The sequence below is a fragment of the Solanum tuberosum genome, unplaced genomic scaffold (assembly GCF_000226075.1).
Source record: "Solanum tuberosum cultivar DM 1-3 516 R44 unplaced genomic scaffold, SolTub_3.0 scf00243, whole genome shotgun sequence".
NCBI classification, from domain to species: domain Eukaryota; kingdom Viridiplantae; phylum Streptophyta; class Magnoliopsida; order Solanales; family Solanaceae; genus Solanum; species Solanum tuberosum.
In genome coordinates this window covers 913,186-930,422 of record NW_006239166.1, presented here as the reverse complement: position 1 = coordinate 930,422, position 17,237 = coordinate 913,186, and the positions used below count along the sequence as shown (strand labels likewise).

General features: G+C 32.5%; 2 protein-coding genes across 2 annotated transcripts; one reads left to right on the top strand and one right to left on the bottom strand.

The window, feature by feature from the left end:
* Positions 1-3,884: 3,884 nt before the first annotated feature.
* Positions 3,885-8,564, top strand: LOC102599305 (uncharacterized). Its single transcript, XM_006357202.2, has 7 exons — positions 3,885-4,157; positions 5,043-5,192; positions 5,300-5,515; positions 6,064-6,185; positions 6,451-6,614; positions 7,480-7,634; positions 8,176-8,564. The coding sequence occupies exons 1-7, from the start codon at positions 3,927-3,929 to the stop codon at positions 8,272-8,274; spliced, it is 1,137 nt and encodes a 378-aa protein (XP_006357264.1). The 5' UTR covers positions 3,885-3,926; the 3' UTR covers positions 8,275-8,564.
* Positions 8,565-9,215: 651 nt separating this feature from the next.
* Positions 9,216-15,411, bottom strand: LOC102598978 (probable receptor-like protein kinase At5g15080). The gene is made up of 6 exons (XM_006357201.2): positions 14,607-15,411; positions 12,607-12,938; positions 12,367-12,502; positions 10,464-10,600; positions 10,265-10,388; positions 9,216-9,992 (listed from the first exon to the last, which is right to left on the bottom strand). Exons 1-6 carry the CDS (start codon positions 14,788-14,790, stop codon positions 9,472-9,474), a joined length of 1,434 nt encoding a protein of 477 aa, XP_006357263.1. The 5' UTR covers positions 14,791-15,411; the 3' UTR covers positions 9,216-9,471.
* Positions 15,412-17,237: the final 1,826 nt, after the last annotated feature.

Genomic DNA, 17,237 nt, shown 5'->3' with positions numbered 1-17,237 from the left:
TCTAATTTTGGGATGATAATTATGGTATTTAATTTTTCTATTTTTTATCTCTTCCAATTACTATTTTTAAGTCACACGTTACTTTAAGGTGCCTATCCAATAATATTTTTATTTTTCTGCCTTTTTTATACACTCCACAAAAAGTAAAAGTTCTTTACACTAATCTAAAACCCATTTATTTTACTGCCTTTTTTATACAATTCACAAAAAGTAAAAGTCTTTACACTAAAACCTTTTTATCTTCCCAACATTTTTATTCATTCAAAACATTAAATATTCTAATTATTTTGCTAAAAAATTTCACCCTTCTCTCTTCCATCATCTTCACCATTGTTTCACTTCCCGTTCTTCACTTTCATCCATCCCTTTCACCATTGTTAATTTTTTCTATTTGATATTTTGATTTCTATGAATAGAACGCCTCGAAAAAGTCATATTTCATATTTTTTGTAGCAATTGTGGTTTGTATATATGTGTATTTGATGAGTATGTGTGTCGAGAAGATATGAACATATCAATGACAGTTTTTTGTTCTGAAAATTTTCAATTGAGATATGGAGCATTACTTTGAAATTACGGAAAGAGGAAAATTGTTATTAATACAGTCAGTGAAAGCGAAGCAACTGAAAATAATCGTCAGTTTTAGAGACAACAACAAAATCTCTAATCGAGTCAATGAGTGTGTTGTTATTATCCTCATAATTGGTTGAAGAAAATTATCCTCATGACAACGATTTTTAGGATGAAATTCTCATTTCTAAAAGATTAAGAGTAAAATCAAAATTTATAGTGTGAGTTTGGTTTATAATAACAATGTGTGTGATTGGTAATATACCATAGTATTATTACGAAAATGTGTTTTCATTACGTCAATTGTCTATGTTCATTGTTGTTTCAAACTATATATTCGAACTTAAGTAGTTGCTACAGATTGAATGTATATTGCTAGTATATAATACCAACGTTTTTGTCACTATATACAACCATTATTATGACAGACTTTTTTGTATTACTATAATGTTATACCAATCTATATTTACGTTTAAAATGTGGGTTAATTATGATTTCAAATCAATTTTTTTTACATTAATTCATTATTACATTGGTTTTTATATGCAGAATACCAAATATCATAATTGAAAATAATTGGTTTTTTTTATCAATATTTGTGCTTGCTCCACCACAAGTATACCAATTGTGTACTTGGTGGTTATGATATACAACCATTATTATTAACATTCTTTAGTATTACTCAACTATTATATCTAATTTTTTTACGTTAATAATGTGCATTAATTCTGATTTCAATTCAAATCAAACTCGTGTTTGTGTATTTAATGCTCGTAATACCAAAATATCATCCACTATATATCCCCAATATGAACAATCTTTGTGATTATTTCACCAAAAATACATCAAATATGTACGTGCTAGCCATTATAACAACCATTATTATTGATTAATATTTTTTAGTATTACTCAAACATTATATCAAAATATTTAACTGAACATTGTGTAATAATTTTGGTTTCAATTACTCTAAGTAGTTGTTGTTCATATTCAATATTTAAGGTTGGTATTTAATACCAACGATATGTCAATTAAATCACCAATAATAAGAATACACTAAGCAAGAGTAACCAAAGTTGGATAAAATTGCATTCATCATTCTTAAAAAATCCTAGAATTTTTGCAAAGAAGCAAAAAAATATTAAGAAAAAAAATTGAAAATAATACATCATTGTTAATTCTGATAAGCAAACTTGGGGCAAGTCCTTTTGTTATGCCCTGATGTACCACATTTACTACAAGTGACTTTACTCCTCTTGTATTTTTCTTCGTTGAATCCCTTCTTACGGTCGTTACTTGGTGGTCTGCCTGGTTGTTTTCTTGTAATTGGTGGTAGCATTACCTCTTCAAAGTTGATTTTTTTTGTGATTTCTACCTGTTTCAGACCAAAATTTATTAGTAGTGCTTCTCGTCAAACAGAATGGTCATTTCAATGTATTCAACTTATATATTATGTTTTAAAGAATGCTTTTTGATGACATGATAATGCTTAACTCAAATATGGTGTTTACACCATCATTATGTACCAAAATAGAATCAACATGTACACCATCATCATCTAAAAAAAATACCAACTCTGAATGACACAAAAAATTATAAGAATTACACCAAAATTGAATCAATACATACACCATTATCATGTACAAAAAAATCAACTCTGAAAGATACCAAAAAAATCAGAAATACACCAAACTAATACAAAACAATAAATTTCACCAAATCACTTACGAAAACACATAATCACTAAATATGATTTTTATTATAGATCCCAAAACCATACAAAACAAACCAAAGAATTAAAAAAAATCATCATCATGTACAAAAAAAAACAAGTCTGAATGACACAAAAAAAATAATCAAAATTACACCAAACTAATTAAAAACAACCCATTTCACCGAATCACTTACCAAAACACATAATCAGTAAAAATAATTTCTATTCTAAACCTCAAAACCATACATAACAAACCAAAGAATTAAAAAAATAAAATCAAAACACGAAATTGATGAATAACAACAACAACCTATTTTTCACCATTAATTAAACGACTCATTATTGAAAAAATTCAATTTTATAAAAGTGATTTTTAACGTATTTTTCCCATTGTAACACAAAAAACCCATATCAAACATGGTATACTACAACAAAATCATAATGATTTTTCAATTAGAAATATCACGTAAAAAAACACAAATTAAATATTGAATTATCAATATTACCTGATGCGTTCCAATCTTTTATGTTGAACTAGAATTGAATAATTGTTGGTATTCATGATTGAACAGTCAACTAGAATGAGTAGAAAGAGAATTTTATTTTTGTTAAGAAACCTTTTATTGATAGGAGAGAATATAAATTACCAATTTGAGTAAATCATGGAAGGTAAAAGATTTAAGAAAAAAGGAAAAAGTAGAAATCGTGGAGCACTATTAGACGTTTTTTTTAATATTATATATTTTATTAATATTAAAACCTAACTTTGAAAAAAAACTATTGTTATGTAGGCGGAAAAAAAACTATTGCTATATAGTGGTAATTAAAGTAATTAATTTGTATATTTAAGTTTTTTCCCCTGTATATGTATATATATAAGTAGATATTTAAACTGTTATAAAATTGAACAAAGAGACACATACATTATATATGATAAATCTCATGTGATTTGTCATATGCATCTAATGTGAGACATTGTGTCTATTTGTTCAATTACATATTTTGTTCACTCAAAATTGAAGAACATAAATATCAACTAAAACCTAGTTATATAACACATTTATATATTACTCCTATGTCTTTTCATTAATTTTTTCTTTTAATTTCCTATCTGGTGTTTAATACCTCTATTAGGATACAATTATTTTATATTTGGATTAGTTTCATTCAAACTCAAGATATTTAATTAAAAGAATAGTAACCTTATCTGCCGCCGCTCCACATCATTTATCCGCAGTCTTTTCGTTAACAAATCAATCATTTTTATTTGTGTTAATCCAAATCCAAAACACGTATAAGTGAGTCCCAACAATTTTCTTGATGACACAAAAACGTCACGCAACAAAACACTACTCACTCCGTCTCATTTTATATGATTTACATTTTTTTAGTTTGTTCTAATCTTTTTAAATATATTTCTACATTTAATAATAATTTAATTGTAAAATGATTAATTTGTATTTAATAAAATAATTTTTAGCCACACAAATATCTAAAATTCATTTAAAAAAATATTTTTTCTTAAATTTTGATTTTCATATCAGGTTAAACTAACTCATATAAATTGAAACGATACGGTAAAAAGAACAATTGTTCTCACTTGATAAACCCCAAATAAGGAAACACTAAACAATAAAAAAAGATGTCATCAATGATCAAATTCCCATCTTCCATGTTTTGTGTCTATTCATCTTCTTCTTCTTCAATCAAATCATCAATTTTTCCAAAATCCATCTCTTTTCCCTCTAGCCATTTTAATAATTTCAAGAACCCTTTTTTGAACTGTAAAACTCCAATGGAAAATCAGAGTTTTTCAGTGTTATCTGCTTCTAAAGCTCAAAATGGAGGTGTAATTCAAGATTCTTCTTTTCAGGTTAATTTCATCAAACCCCTTGTGTATAATCGTTGATTAGTTGTTGTTAATTATGGTATAATCTCATTACTATGTAGGATTTTATGGATTTTTTATGTGGTGTACTGGCTCATCTTATGATTAAAAAAAAGGTTTATTTTTGTATAGTTTCATCTAGTAGCTGTTAAAAAGGAACAATCTTTTTGTTTATTTTAGCCTTTTAGGTTTGTAATAAGTTTTTGTTTTTAACCCCAATTGCTCCTGCATTTTTGCTCCCTTGATGACTATTTATAACCTTAGCGTTGGAGATCGAGGGTACTTACCATTCGAGCAATACTTGTGGTCTTTAGGTCTGTAATATGTTGCTTAATTGAGGACCCAATTCTTTTTGTGGGCCAATACTTTGGAAATATTTATATTGATATGGTTGTAGGGTATAATACAACAACATATTTGATGTAGTCCCACGAGTAGGGTCTAGGGAGGGTAGTGTGTACGCATAGCTTACCCCTATTTTGGAGGTAGTGAGGTCATTTCCGAGAGACCCTCGAACTCAAGAGAATTGGTTGTATGACACAATGAAAGGAAAAAAAAATGATATACTAGTTGAGAATAGGTTTTAGATTTGTTAGAGAACTTCAAATATTATTATTATGATGATTATATGAAATGAGCTTAAATGAAGAAGTGGGACTGATATAGCTGACCCCGACTTGTTTGGGGCTGAGGTGTAATTGTTGTCGTCGTGTCCCGGTTGTAAGACCGGAATCTCAGTTTGCTCCAACACCATGTTGAATGAATTAGTTATTTTGAGCTTGCAACACTACTTTCATCTTCTATTAGGATTTAGTTTTTTCTTTTTTGAGTGGTGTTGATTGACTAAATTTTTTGGATTTGAGTATTCAGGGAAGTGAATCATTCTTCAGGAGTGTATTGGGGAACATGGAAGCCATATATCTGAATAAAAACCCCATTGCTAAGGCTATTTTGGAGCTCGTTCGTTCTGCTGATGGTGATCAGATTTGCTATGATCATTTTGCATTTAGGACATTTGGGGTACCGTTGTTCTTCTTTAATGCAAAATTTGAGATGGAGATCTGGAAAAACTTTGTTTATGTGAGCATACTAATAACTACATTTTTTTGTGGTGCTGATCACTGCAGGTAAATGGTCATGGCATTGATTCTATGTCAAAGTTCTTCTTGGATTTTGGTTACGAACGACGAGAAGAGTTGAGATTCCCTGCTAAGAAGTTGAAAGCTTTCTGGTTTTCTCCTCCGAAGGTTTCAACTTCCAGTCATGGGAGTGGGGTTAACGGGCCATTGCCAAGAATATTTATATCCGAACTTCTTGTCGATCAGCTTAGTCCAGAAGCTCAGGTTTTTCATCAGCTAGTTGCTTTACATAGTTTTTTGTATGCTTTTAACTGAATAATTTCTGGTCTAATGAATGAATTTCACATTTCAAAAGTTCAGGTTTTTTTTTGTATGATATTTCTTCGAAATTTTATACCTCGTTTGCTTTTCAAGTGTCTATTTATTTAGATATTGAACTTTAATCAGATATATTAGATTAAAATAAGACCAAGAAAGGGATATAGTTCAAAAAGTTTTGTAATTGTACTGATTTTAGTAGTCCTGATATCGCTGCAAGGCACCTTGATGATAGCTTTTGCAGTCGAGGTATTGCTTTTACTTGGTACCTGACTTGCTTTAACTGTTCTTGAATATGTTCCGAATTCAAATTTGATATATTTGGCATAGTGCGACATTTCAGTTCTTCAAAGTCACAACCTCTCAGAAGTAGAGAAAGAAATTTCATGTTTATCCTAGCTAACTTCTATTTTTCTCCAGTGAAGGTCACTTCTATATAATCTCATAGATGGTCAACTTTTTAGTTACACGGATACACATTTTTTTTCTTGTAGGAAATAATCAAAAAGTACACTAACATTTCGCACTGCGGAAAAGAGTATGCTGCACTTGCAAGTGCATTCGGGATTTTGACATGGGAAAAACCCTCGTATTCGGAATTTCAACAACTGGCTAGGTACTGGGCATTTTCCTCCACGTTTTAATTTCATGACGTATTTTATATCTCCTGCGCTAGCTCGTAGATCAAATTGAATAGTAATATTTCAATAGATTGTAGCTTACTGGTGTCATTTAGAGAGCGGGAATGATATTATACATCTCTAGCAGAATTCATACTATTTTACTTTTTTACAACCAACTGAACTATTCCGACACTAATTAATGAGCAGCATTGTCAAATTAACTATTGTTATTTCCGTGGTGATTGTTGAAATTGCCAGGGAGAGTGAGTATGCTGCCTGGACACTTGTCAATGGATATGCATTGAATCATGTTACCATATCTACCCATCGGTTGGCATCAAATCTGAGAAGCATCGGAAATCTAAATCAATTTATCGAAGAAAATGGTTTCAATTTGAACTCTGAAGGGGGTATTCTAAAGGGTTAGTATAAAGTAACTTTATGTATTACTCCTCTTTCCTTTTTTTTGGTAACTCTTTAATTTTAACTTCTCATTTGACACATTTTGCATATCTTTAGTTTAAGACCACAAGGTTCAAAAGTTTTCTTTACTTTTCTTAAACTCCGTGGTAAGTCAAAACCAGGCAAACAAATTGAATCTGAGAGAGTAGTAATATTGCACACTTAATTGTAGCTGCATCATATCATATATAATGTACTTTAAAGTACACTATTTATTTGCTTGCTTTTTGACTTAATCTGTTCTCAGTAAGTTCAGCGTTTATCAGTCCTGCAACCGTTCTGAAACCAAAATCTTGTAAACTCTTTTTATTAATACCTGTTAGTTCACCAGAAGTAAAAGGTTTTTCCCTGCCTGCAACTCCCCACTTACTGATTTTCTTCTTCCCAATATGTGCACCTGAATAAGTGTAAATTAGTACGTTGAAATAGGAAGATTACAGCTCTCGCTTTAATAAAACATTATGCTGTGATCTTCAAATTTTTGGAAACTAGACTAAGATGTTAGTCGATAAGGGATCTAAAGGACAAATCTTGGTGTATCTGTTTGGTACTTCAATGAATGAAATCCAGGTTGAAGAGCTTTTTGGTGCTGTGTTCTGTTACTTCTTTTTGCCTCAGAAAGTTAATGCTCATCATATTCAACTCAGAAAGTTATTGCTCATCATATTTTTGAATATTTGGAACATGTATTGACGTCATATAATTCATTTTCGTCAGAGGGAATCTTTTGATTTTGAGATCTTGTTCTTTTAAGAGATAACTGTTCTTTTTTAAATGGTCTCCGGATATTGCAAAGAAGTTTTGATTTTTTCTCTCTCTCTCCAGTGAGCCCTGATGGTCTTTTGCTGCAAAGTTCAACTGTAGCAGATTCTACCTCTTTCGAATTTTCAGATGGCACTACAGAAGCAGTACCTTGTTCATACATTGAATTTGCTGAGCGACTTGTACTACCGCAATATAAAGATTTACCCACAGAAAAGGTTAGTTCTAATTATCCCTCAATTTTCTTGCATATTTCTCTGCAGTAAAAGCAATAAATCGATAACATGGACTTGGTTCGTCCAACACCTGTTTATAACCATAGACGAGAATAAAAATATGTGTCGTCGCCGTTTCATGTACCCTTTATGGCTGTTCAAATACTTATATGGCTATGTAATTGAATACAATGCTACTTATTCTTAAGCTTTAAAATGGAAACCATTTGTCTGTTGAGTTGAAAAACTAAAAAAGACATCATGTTTTGTGATTGGATTGGAACACATGCTTATTGTAATATCCTAATTCGAAGTGGTCTCGAGGTTTTGGCTCTATGCTTGGGGCTTAACTAAATTCTCAGTGTTGCATTTTGCATAGTATAAATCCATTTGTTCTACTTTCAACCATATGGGATTATTATACGATTTTATGCTTCTTTCAATCGTAAGGTAACATTAAAAGATGCAGCTTGAACGTAAACTAGACTTTTTGCACTTTGATGAAGCGCCTCTTTGATCAACTATATTTTGATACATCTTTTAGGTGGAGGAGTTTCATAGGCGGGACGGATTTGAAGTTGGAAATGCTGACAAGATATTTGAGAGTACATCCAAGGATCAGTTAACCCGTCGTGCAGCTTGAGAGTAAGCGCTAAGCAGTTGGACGTTTCGACTGTGTGAAGCTAATTTCTTGGCATATTCAACTGGATGACTACTCCTAGATTAACTGTTGGAAGAAGATGATATTGTAGCTCTGAAAGTATTGTTATCTGTAACTATCACAAATTTCCTCTTGGCATATACACCTGAAATGTCAAGAAATTAGTTTGGATGATAAGTAGATAGATGGACTAATTAAACACCAATATTGATGTAGTCAGAGCAAAAATAAAGTTGTCAATGCAATCCATCTTATGATTTTCTCTTGACAAATTCTAATGACAAGTGTAAGGTCCTTCACCCTTAGATCAAAAACACCACCACCAAAAGTTTTGGTGTTCGAAGCATCTCGTGTTTATATCGAATTTAAGATTCTAAGTGTCACATCCTAAGGGGTTCTTAACACAACAATTAATGGTTGATTTCACGGTTTAAATTTTAAACCACGATCTATTGATCATACAAAGATAGCTTTACTGTTAGCATCAAAATTACCCTTCATTTTTTCCAATCACTAACAGAAACTGAAGACTTTCTTTGGTAGTGATTATATGCTTAAAGGGGGAAAAAGAATAGTATAGAGTATAACAGACTATACTGCATATATCGTTTCTGTTGGACAAATCTGACCATTTATCAAGAACAGACTATATAATTATTTGGTAAATGACCCTCTTTTTATTTCTCTTAAAACTTATGGACCTTTAAAATCGCGATCTTCTTTTGAGACAATGTTAAAACGACAATTTAAAATTTTGTAAATAAGTCATCCCAAACATATAACAACACTCTTTAACATTTATCAACAAGGTTGACAAATATATGAGCAGACATTAAACCCGAATTTAAAATATAATTTTCCGACCACTATATTTGCACAACTAAAAAGAGGATCAAGATCAAAATATAGGCCGAAAATAGGAATATTTGCGAAAATTAGCTGAGGGAGAGGTACATTCGACACAATATTTACTCCATGGACTTGAGCTCCGCTTACAATACATTCTTTTCAAGTGGGAGTTCAGCATTTTCAAAGATCACAACTTAAGTTAATTGTGCACTCCTTCCCTTTTGCCAGTTCATCCAACGACAAAACGGGAGGTGGCCAACAAAATATATTCATAGCTGGAGAGAAAACGAAAAGAATGGTAGAAACAGATTACTTGTCAATCCAATAATACTAAGTTTTGCCGTTTGGTTTTGGTGAGTTCTGAGGAAACTGCTGATGGTATGGAGAAGCATGAGAACCATTTGGGATTGAAAGACTTCTAGGATGTTGTTGTCCATTCCTCGAAAACGATCCCTGTGTTCTAACGCCATTTTTGGTACTTGGACTTGATCCAACTCGGTCTGCTTGCATTGTCTGGAAATAGTAGGATGAGCTGGCCATGTCTTTAAGATTTGGTAATGGCTTCAAGGCTTCAACCACGTCACTCATCATCGGCCTAGCTTTGGGATCACGACTAAGGCAACGAGCAGCCAACTGTGCAGCTTTCTGAGCACCTTTTATTGAAAAATGGCCTTCAAGTCTAGGATCTACCAATCTGTAAAACCTTCTTCTTTCACCAAGATGAGGTCGTGCCCATTCAACAAGGTTGTGTTCCCCATTTGGTCGGTTCTTGTCCATCGATCTCCTACCAGTTATCATTTCAAGTAGAACTACACCAAAACTGTAGACGTCACTCTTTGACGTTAGATGCCCTGGCACAAATGAGTAGGACAAATTACAATCAGTAAGAGAGGTACTTACCAGCCATCCTATGAAAGTTTTAGTCAACAAACATCAAACATATTGAAAATTCTTCAACTGTGACTCAGGTTGTGGAGTTGTACAGAAAGGTATTCAAAGCAAGTTTGGTGTTTTGAGCAGAATAGTCTCCAACTAGATTAGACTTAAAGTGCCACATAATATTGATAAACTGGAGTCAACAATAAGGGTAACTATTGTAGGAATTATGAGATCTCAGCCCTACCTGTCATCACATACTCAGGGGCTGCATAACCATACGTTCCCATGACACGAGTGGAAACATGTGTTTTATCACCCTCAGGACCATCTTTGGCAAGGCCAAAATCAGAAAGTTTGGCATTGTAATCCTGAGAGAAGAGTATTTAGAAAAAAAAAACTCAAAGAGGAAAGGTCTTTCTTTTTTCCAATGTATTGAAACATACCGCGTCTAGTAGAATGTTGGAGGTTTTGAAATCACGGTATATTACTGGTCTTTCTGCTTCCTCATGAAGAAAAGCAAGACCTTTTGCAGCACCCACAGCAATCTTCATGCGGATAGACCAAGGAAGAGGCATGGATCCTGCACATAAAAGCTTTATTAGCAGAGAATATGATGAACATAAAGATTTTCAGCAGAAATTACAATATATTAACATAATGATTTGCACTAAAATTTCAGACGAGTAGGCACTATCACTAAACTTATTCAGACAGCATTCTTAAGGGGGAGAAAGGAAAATTATAGAAGTCTTCATATTTTGGTTATTCTACTGAGCACGGAAAAAGAGAAACCAGGAAATAAAAGTATGCTATCATTTATCTTCACCATGAAACACCATCCCCACCCCACAATTTCACTTTCATCTTTCCAGCCCATGGCTACATGCATTATGTATTGTGTGTAGTAGAGAATCTGGATGCCTGGGGTCAGGGACGAGCTCAAAGTATTACAATCTCCCAAAAAACAGAAGTTGAACCTGAAGTTTGGAGCTCAGTTATATACAACAAACATCATCACTTATCAAGATTATCACTTAGAAGTGAAACATATTTCAAAGGAGGAACCTCTAGTACGTCTCACTATTTAAGCATTATTTGTACTTGGTTTGCAGGCAGTTGATACTCTAAAGAACCACATTTGACTTGATACACCATTGAAATGTTTTAAAGAGAAAAACCAAAACAAGAGAACGAGCAGCACAATCACTCAAACCACTGCAGGATCCTTCTAAACCACTGAGTCTGCAAGGCCTCAATCATATCTAGCATGGTATCTACTTCATTTACAATGGCCATGTTGCACCAAAAAGCTAGCAAAGATATACAATTTTGTTTAACACTATGTATGTTGCTATGTTTGCTTTCAAAAATTATATTGTTTTTTCCCATCCAAAAATTGCCTAAGTGACGATTGGGATAGTATTCCAAAGCTTTTGAGTCTCTTCCTATTTAGACCAGCTATAAGAAATCCAAAACTGAGTGAGGCATTGCCCATGACATGTCTAAAATGGCAAAAAGCATGCTTCAAATCCAATAAGTGACCTCACATAAAGTGCTACATGTAAATCCCAGTAAAAGATTTCTCTACCATTTTATGGGACGAAATTCTAGAAAACGATGAAAAATCTTCAATCAAGCTTCTTTATCCTACTAAATCAACCGAGACATATTCTTCTTCCTGTCTCGAAAAAGTGGTAACTAAACCTACCAAATGTAATGTAGGACTAACAGAAATGATAAGTTCCAGAAGCAAATAACAAAGGAAAACTATAAAGTTTCTTCCTTAAATCATATATCCTGCATGGCTTTAATCTGGTCCTTGAGCTGCCCATGGCTTTAATCTGGCATTAACATGTGCAAGAAAATCTAACAACCCAACTAACACTTCTATGTAATCCTGCATCACTTCAATCTGGGAATAAACAATGAGCAATGATCTGATTATACATCAATGGTTGCCTTGCTAATGGGGATATCCCATTTACCATTTTATTTTCAAAATTTACAAGCCTTAGTTACATTACATCATAGTAAATCTTCTATTAAAAAAACAGATTTATCGCATGCTACAATAGCTTTAGAGCTTACAGAGAATCCAAGTTCTATTCCACAGGAAGAGACCTTATGGAACTAAAGCAACGCTAACACATGATACCAGCAATATGCATGTTAATAGTTGGTGTTTCCACTTACTCTTGCAAGATTAGCTAGTGTATTCATAAAATGCTCAATAATATGGACAAAACATATTACTCGAAGATCCACTAACAATGTTTTTTCCTTTTTCAAAGATTGATCAGAAGCAAATATATTCAAGAATACAAAAATGAAGAGTCGGTTACATACTCCTGAACAGATGATTTTCCAAGCTTCCTCGAGGCATAAATTCATAAACTAACAGTCTCTGATCATCTTCAATGCAGTAACCAATCAGTTTAACCAAATTAGGGTGAACAAGATCACCCAGGAAATTCACTTCAGCCTGCCAAATGGACAACACTTAATACAAAACCAAAAATGAAAGTAAAAAGAAAAAGAATATAAATACAGTTAAGGTTTAATAAATAAAAGAAGAGAGCTGCAAACCAGCCATTCTTTGTGACCCTGAAGTCCATCATGATTTAGTGTTTTCACAGCAACAGTAAGCCCTGTCCCTGGTTTAACAGGTGCTGTGCCATTCTCTTCGATCCACCCCTTGAAGACACATCCGAAACCCCCTTCACCAAGAAGGGACTCTGGTCTGAAGTTTCTTGTTGCCAACTTCAAATCGTTAAATGCAAACTTTCGAAGCCGAGAAGAAACTTTAAGCTCCTCTTCAAGTTTGGAGGTGGATGAATTACTTTCCGCATTGCTGGTAGTTGTAGATGAGATAATTGGTGCAACAGGTTGGTCTCTGCTTGTGTTCGTAGATTTACTTTCTGATAAAGCAATGCAAGAAGTTAGAACATAGGTAGATTTATCTTAAATGAAAAGATAAGAAGTTATAACTGGTTTTTCCTAAAACAAAGTGTTTAAACAGGGCAAAAATTCAACAGCTTTTCTTCTAATAGCTTATTGCTTTTTTCTGTTACTTATTTCTGAGTTTCAATTAGATAGCAATTGTGATAGTTTTGCTATGCCGTTGCATAACTCATCCTTGGTGATTAATAAAATGTTAGTTACAAAAAGAAAAGGGTTTAAATAACTACAAGCAAAATGCATACACGATGCTAGTATTGGCATAATAAGAGCTACAAGTTCACAAGTATTCCAGCAGAAAATAAGTCCACAAGGTCATCAATTATTTATCGATATGTTATCGTCATGTCAAGAGAGCTATGACTTCAACTGCATAGTTATTTTGTAAAAATATTTAGTTGATTCTCCTATCAATTATAGATAGTTCGTGTGATTAAAAAAAAGGACATTGAACCTAACTCAACCTTAAAAGCTAGCTCAATCGGTGAATATTATATAAGACCATACAAAAAGACAACAACCCCCTAATGCCAAGAACTGGACTTTGTAGCATGGACATAACATGGGTGCCCAACATTGGAAAAACACAACAACGGTGAAGGGGTGGCGCTGATGCCATGATAAGAAAATGGACCTTGAACCTAACTCAACCCCCGAAAGTAAGCTCATAAGGTGATAATTATAAGAAGACAACAGTTCAACAACAATTTAACATCCACAAACAAATTTGCATTTTTTTATGCTAGAATTTTTCTAATATGCATTACTGAAGCAAGCAACCTAAAAAGGGGAGATATTAACTTCTATTGCAACCACAATACTGTCCTCATACAGTGAACTAGCGTTAGCAATCACTAACTTGGAAAGACCCGCAAGAACACCCAAAGACAGAAACCCAAAGACTAGGACAAGAAGGGTGCTAAATCAACCCGAAAGTCAGCTCAAAATTCTCTCATTTGTGAGATAATTGCTCCCCTTGCGGGAGTCATATTCACAGAGAATAAGGATGGGGATGGTATATAAAAGAACGGTATTGTTTAGGTGATCGCAAATTAAGTGGCTCTTTCAGCTTCACATTATACAAGTTAATTCTTAATTTTTGGCTATCGAATTAGGCCATCCACATGCAAACATATAAGTAAAGAAAACCCAACCACAGCGACAGAAATTAGCTGCTTAGTTGCACCAACATTTCAATGCAAATACTGACATTATCACCCTAACAAAAAATGTGCCTTTGTAAATGGAGGTTTGAGAAAAGCTTTCGAGTTTTACACCGGAAAGGCCTCTAGCAATTTTCCAATTTCAGCTTCCATCTTGAAATTTTTTAGTGTGCCCCCATTATTACCCTTTTGAGTTAACATCATCAACTACTACCGGTACAAGAAATATGTGCAAGTCAACTTTCCACCTCTATTTATCAACAAGTGATTAAAAAACATCTTACCAATCTCAAAAGGCATTTCGGTAGATAAAAGCATGAGACTAACACTTCAATAACCAAAACACTAGACATAATAAGACTATAAAGCAAATTTCTCCAAAGAATTCAAAGAACAGAAGGCAATTAGACTTTCAAATCATAACATTTTTCATGCAACTTTTATTCAAAGTGAGCAAAGAGTTACCACAGTGAGTGCTGATGCCACTGATGGAGCTATCAACTTTAGATCTTGAAGAAATACAGCTACCAATAAACCACAACTTAGTCCAACATCCAGTTTCCTCTTCAGCAACCTCTTTCTTCTTCTTCCCCTTTGATTTCTCTACATCCCAAGACTCCCCCTTTTCACCATCACCACCTAATCCCATATTTTGCAATACCTAAAACCAAACTCAAATATCATGAAAACCCCACCAACAACCCAACTTTCAACCCCACCTCCCTCCCACCCACCCTCATCAACCTCCTCAACTCCAAAAAAATGTCAACTTTTCTCTACTCTTCACCTTAAAATCACCAAAAACCCCTAAAATCAAACAAATAATCAAAACCCAACTTCCCTAAATTCATTCAAAAGAAGGAAATACACAAAGGGGCAAAAGAAATTTCCAAAAATATTCACCCCACTTCTCCAAGACTCAATTTTTCAACAACCCCAGAAGAATAAAAGCAAAAAACATATAAAATAGCTCAGACCCAACTGAAAAAATCAAGAAAATATGACATCCAAAGTCTCAAAAAGAGCTAAACTTTGATTCAGATCACATGCTTTGTTGTCTTGACCTTACAAAGCAAAAAACTTGGAAGCACCAAACACTGTGGAAGCAAAGCTGGAATCAGATAATCCCACTTCAAAAAAGTGCAACCCCCAAAAATGTCTGCTCCCTCAAAGATATTGAAATCTCAACAAAAGACTCAAATATTCTGAGTGCTGACCAGTTCTTGGCTTCTCACAATAGGAAAAAGTAAAAAAGGAAAAAAAAGAAAAATACAAAAGAAATGATATTTTATTTATATATAAATTCACCCATAGTATATATTTATATCTAATATGGAATATATGTTTGTGTGGGGGTATATTATAATAAAAGCAGATTATTACTCCTTCATTCGGTCTCGTATTACTTATCCACTTTCTCTTTTACACGTTCACCTTTTTCAATACGCTCTAAATTCATGTTCAGTTTTTTCGTCTTATATTACTTATTCACTTTTTTCAATATGCTCTAAATTCATGTTAGTCATTCTGTCTCATATTACTTATCCATCTTCTTTTTTACATGTATGTTTTTTTCTCAATACGCTCTAAATTCATATTCTTTCATTCCATCTTCTTTTACTTATCCACTTCCTTTTTTACATGTTGGTTTTTCGCAATACGCTCTAAATTTATGTTCAGTATAGTAATAACGAAAAAACTTATTTAATACATTAAAATATTTATAATTTCAAAAAAAAAAAAGACAAGATGGAAAAAAATTAAATTAATTTTATCTTAATTTTACAAATTAATAATAATTGAAAAAATGAAACTATAAATAAAATAAAATTAAATTTATGAATTATCGGCGCTCTTTGCCTTTTTTCTTGCAATAGAATCGAAGACCGAGAAAAGCAAAATCGGAGAGCTGACCGGAAAATACGGTCAGGAATGTTGAGCTGCCCGAATGCCCATGTGGAAGTTGACGGTATTTAAGGTGTATTTTGGAATGAGATAAAATGTTTTTTTATTAAAAAAAAATTTACCATGAAAAGCATCTTATCTTATAGAAATATTTATTTGACTATTTAGTAGTAATTGATAGGAGCTAAAGACGTGTAACATATGCTTTTCTTGGTTCAAATTTATATGATGGTGTTTTATTTGATACTATTAAATTTTATGAAAAATAAATAAAATAAATTTATATAATTTAAAATAAGGAATAATTTTTTTTTATGATTATAAACTATTTTATTAAAAATGAAATAAAACATTTAAAATGAAGTTATTGTTTTTAAAAAAGTATAAATATAATGATATAAGTGGAGATAGGACTTGGGAGGGATAAGTTGATTAGATGGGACATGGTTTAGTATGATTAGCTTATCGAGCACACATTCTTAGATAGAAAGTTATGGAAAAAATGAATCAGGGTGGTAGATTAGTAGGTAGTAATGTGATGTCTCGCTTATCTTTCCATACTCGTAATGTTACTCTACTTTTTTTTATCCTTCAATAACAGTATTGTCTGTTATTTTTGCACTAGATTATTTTATTATGTTATTCTAGTCATGATTTTTTATCTTCGAAATGCCTAGATATGTTTTCTGTAGTATTTTATCATAACTCTTCATTTTTCTTGTTTATTTTTTCGATCTATGTTTAAATTTTAGTTCGAGGCGGAAATCTATCAAAAATAATCTCGTTATAGCTATGTACAACTGAAAATAAAGGTGATATGAGTGGTAATTCAGGTATTTCGCATAGAGAATGTGACGGTGCGGGACCCACTTGTTGACGTGTCAATTTACTGCTTGCCAACTGTGATGTGCTATTTCTTTTCTTATTCTTTTTGTTTACTTTTTATTCATTATTTTATTTGATGTATTAAATAATACGTGCTCCATAATTTTTAGGAAAAAAATGTTTATTTACAAAAATAAATTCTTATATAGTAATTTTGGTATTACATAATTTTTATTTGATACTAATATCTTTAGTTTTTATGTACATTTTATTCAGTATTATTTTTATATTTGACAAATCATAACTTTAATAATTTTTAAATAAACATTTTTCCCTAAAAATTATGTAACATATAATATTATTTTA

What these genes read in the sequence shown, in the direction of transcription:
- LOC102599305 (XM_006357202.2), top strand. Translation starts at nt 3,927, where the DNA reads ATGTCATCAATGATCAAATTCCCATCTTCCATGTTTTGTGTCTATTCA. An exon ending in TTGCATTTAGGACATTTGGG is followed by an intron (nt 5,193 to 5,299) that starts GTACCGTTGTTC and finishes TGATCACTGCAG; the next exon opens with GTAAATGGTCATGGCATTGA. An exon ending in GAATTTCAACAACTGGCTAG is followed by an intron (nt 6,186 to 6,450) that starts GTACTGGGCATT and finishes TGAAATTGCCAG; the next exon opens with GGAGAGTGAGTATGCTGCCT.
- LOC102598978 (XM_006357201.2), bottom strand. Translation starts at nt 14,790, where the DNA reads ATGGGATTAGGTGGTGATGGTGAAAAGGGGGAGTCTTGGGATGTAGAG. An exon ending in TGGCATCAGCACTCACTGTG is followed by an intron (nt 12,939 to 14,606) that starts GTAACTCTTTGC and finishes TTGCTTTATCAG; the next exon opens with AAAGTAAATCTACGAACACA. An exon ending in GGAAAATCATCTGTTCAGGA is followed by an intron (nt 10,601 to 12,366) that starts GTATGTAACCGA and finishes TTTTATGTGCAG; the next exon opens with GATCCATGCCTCTTCCTTGG.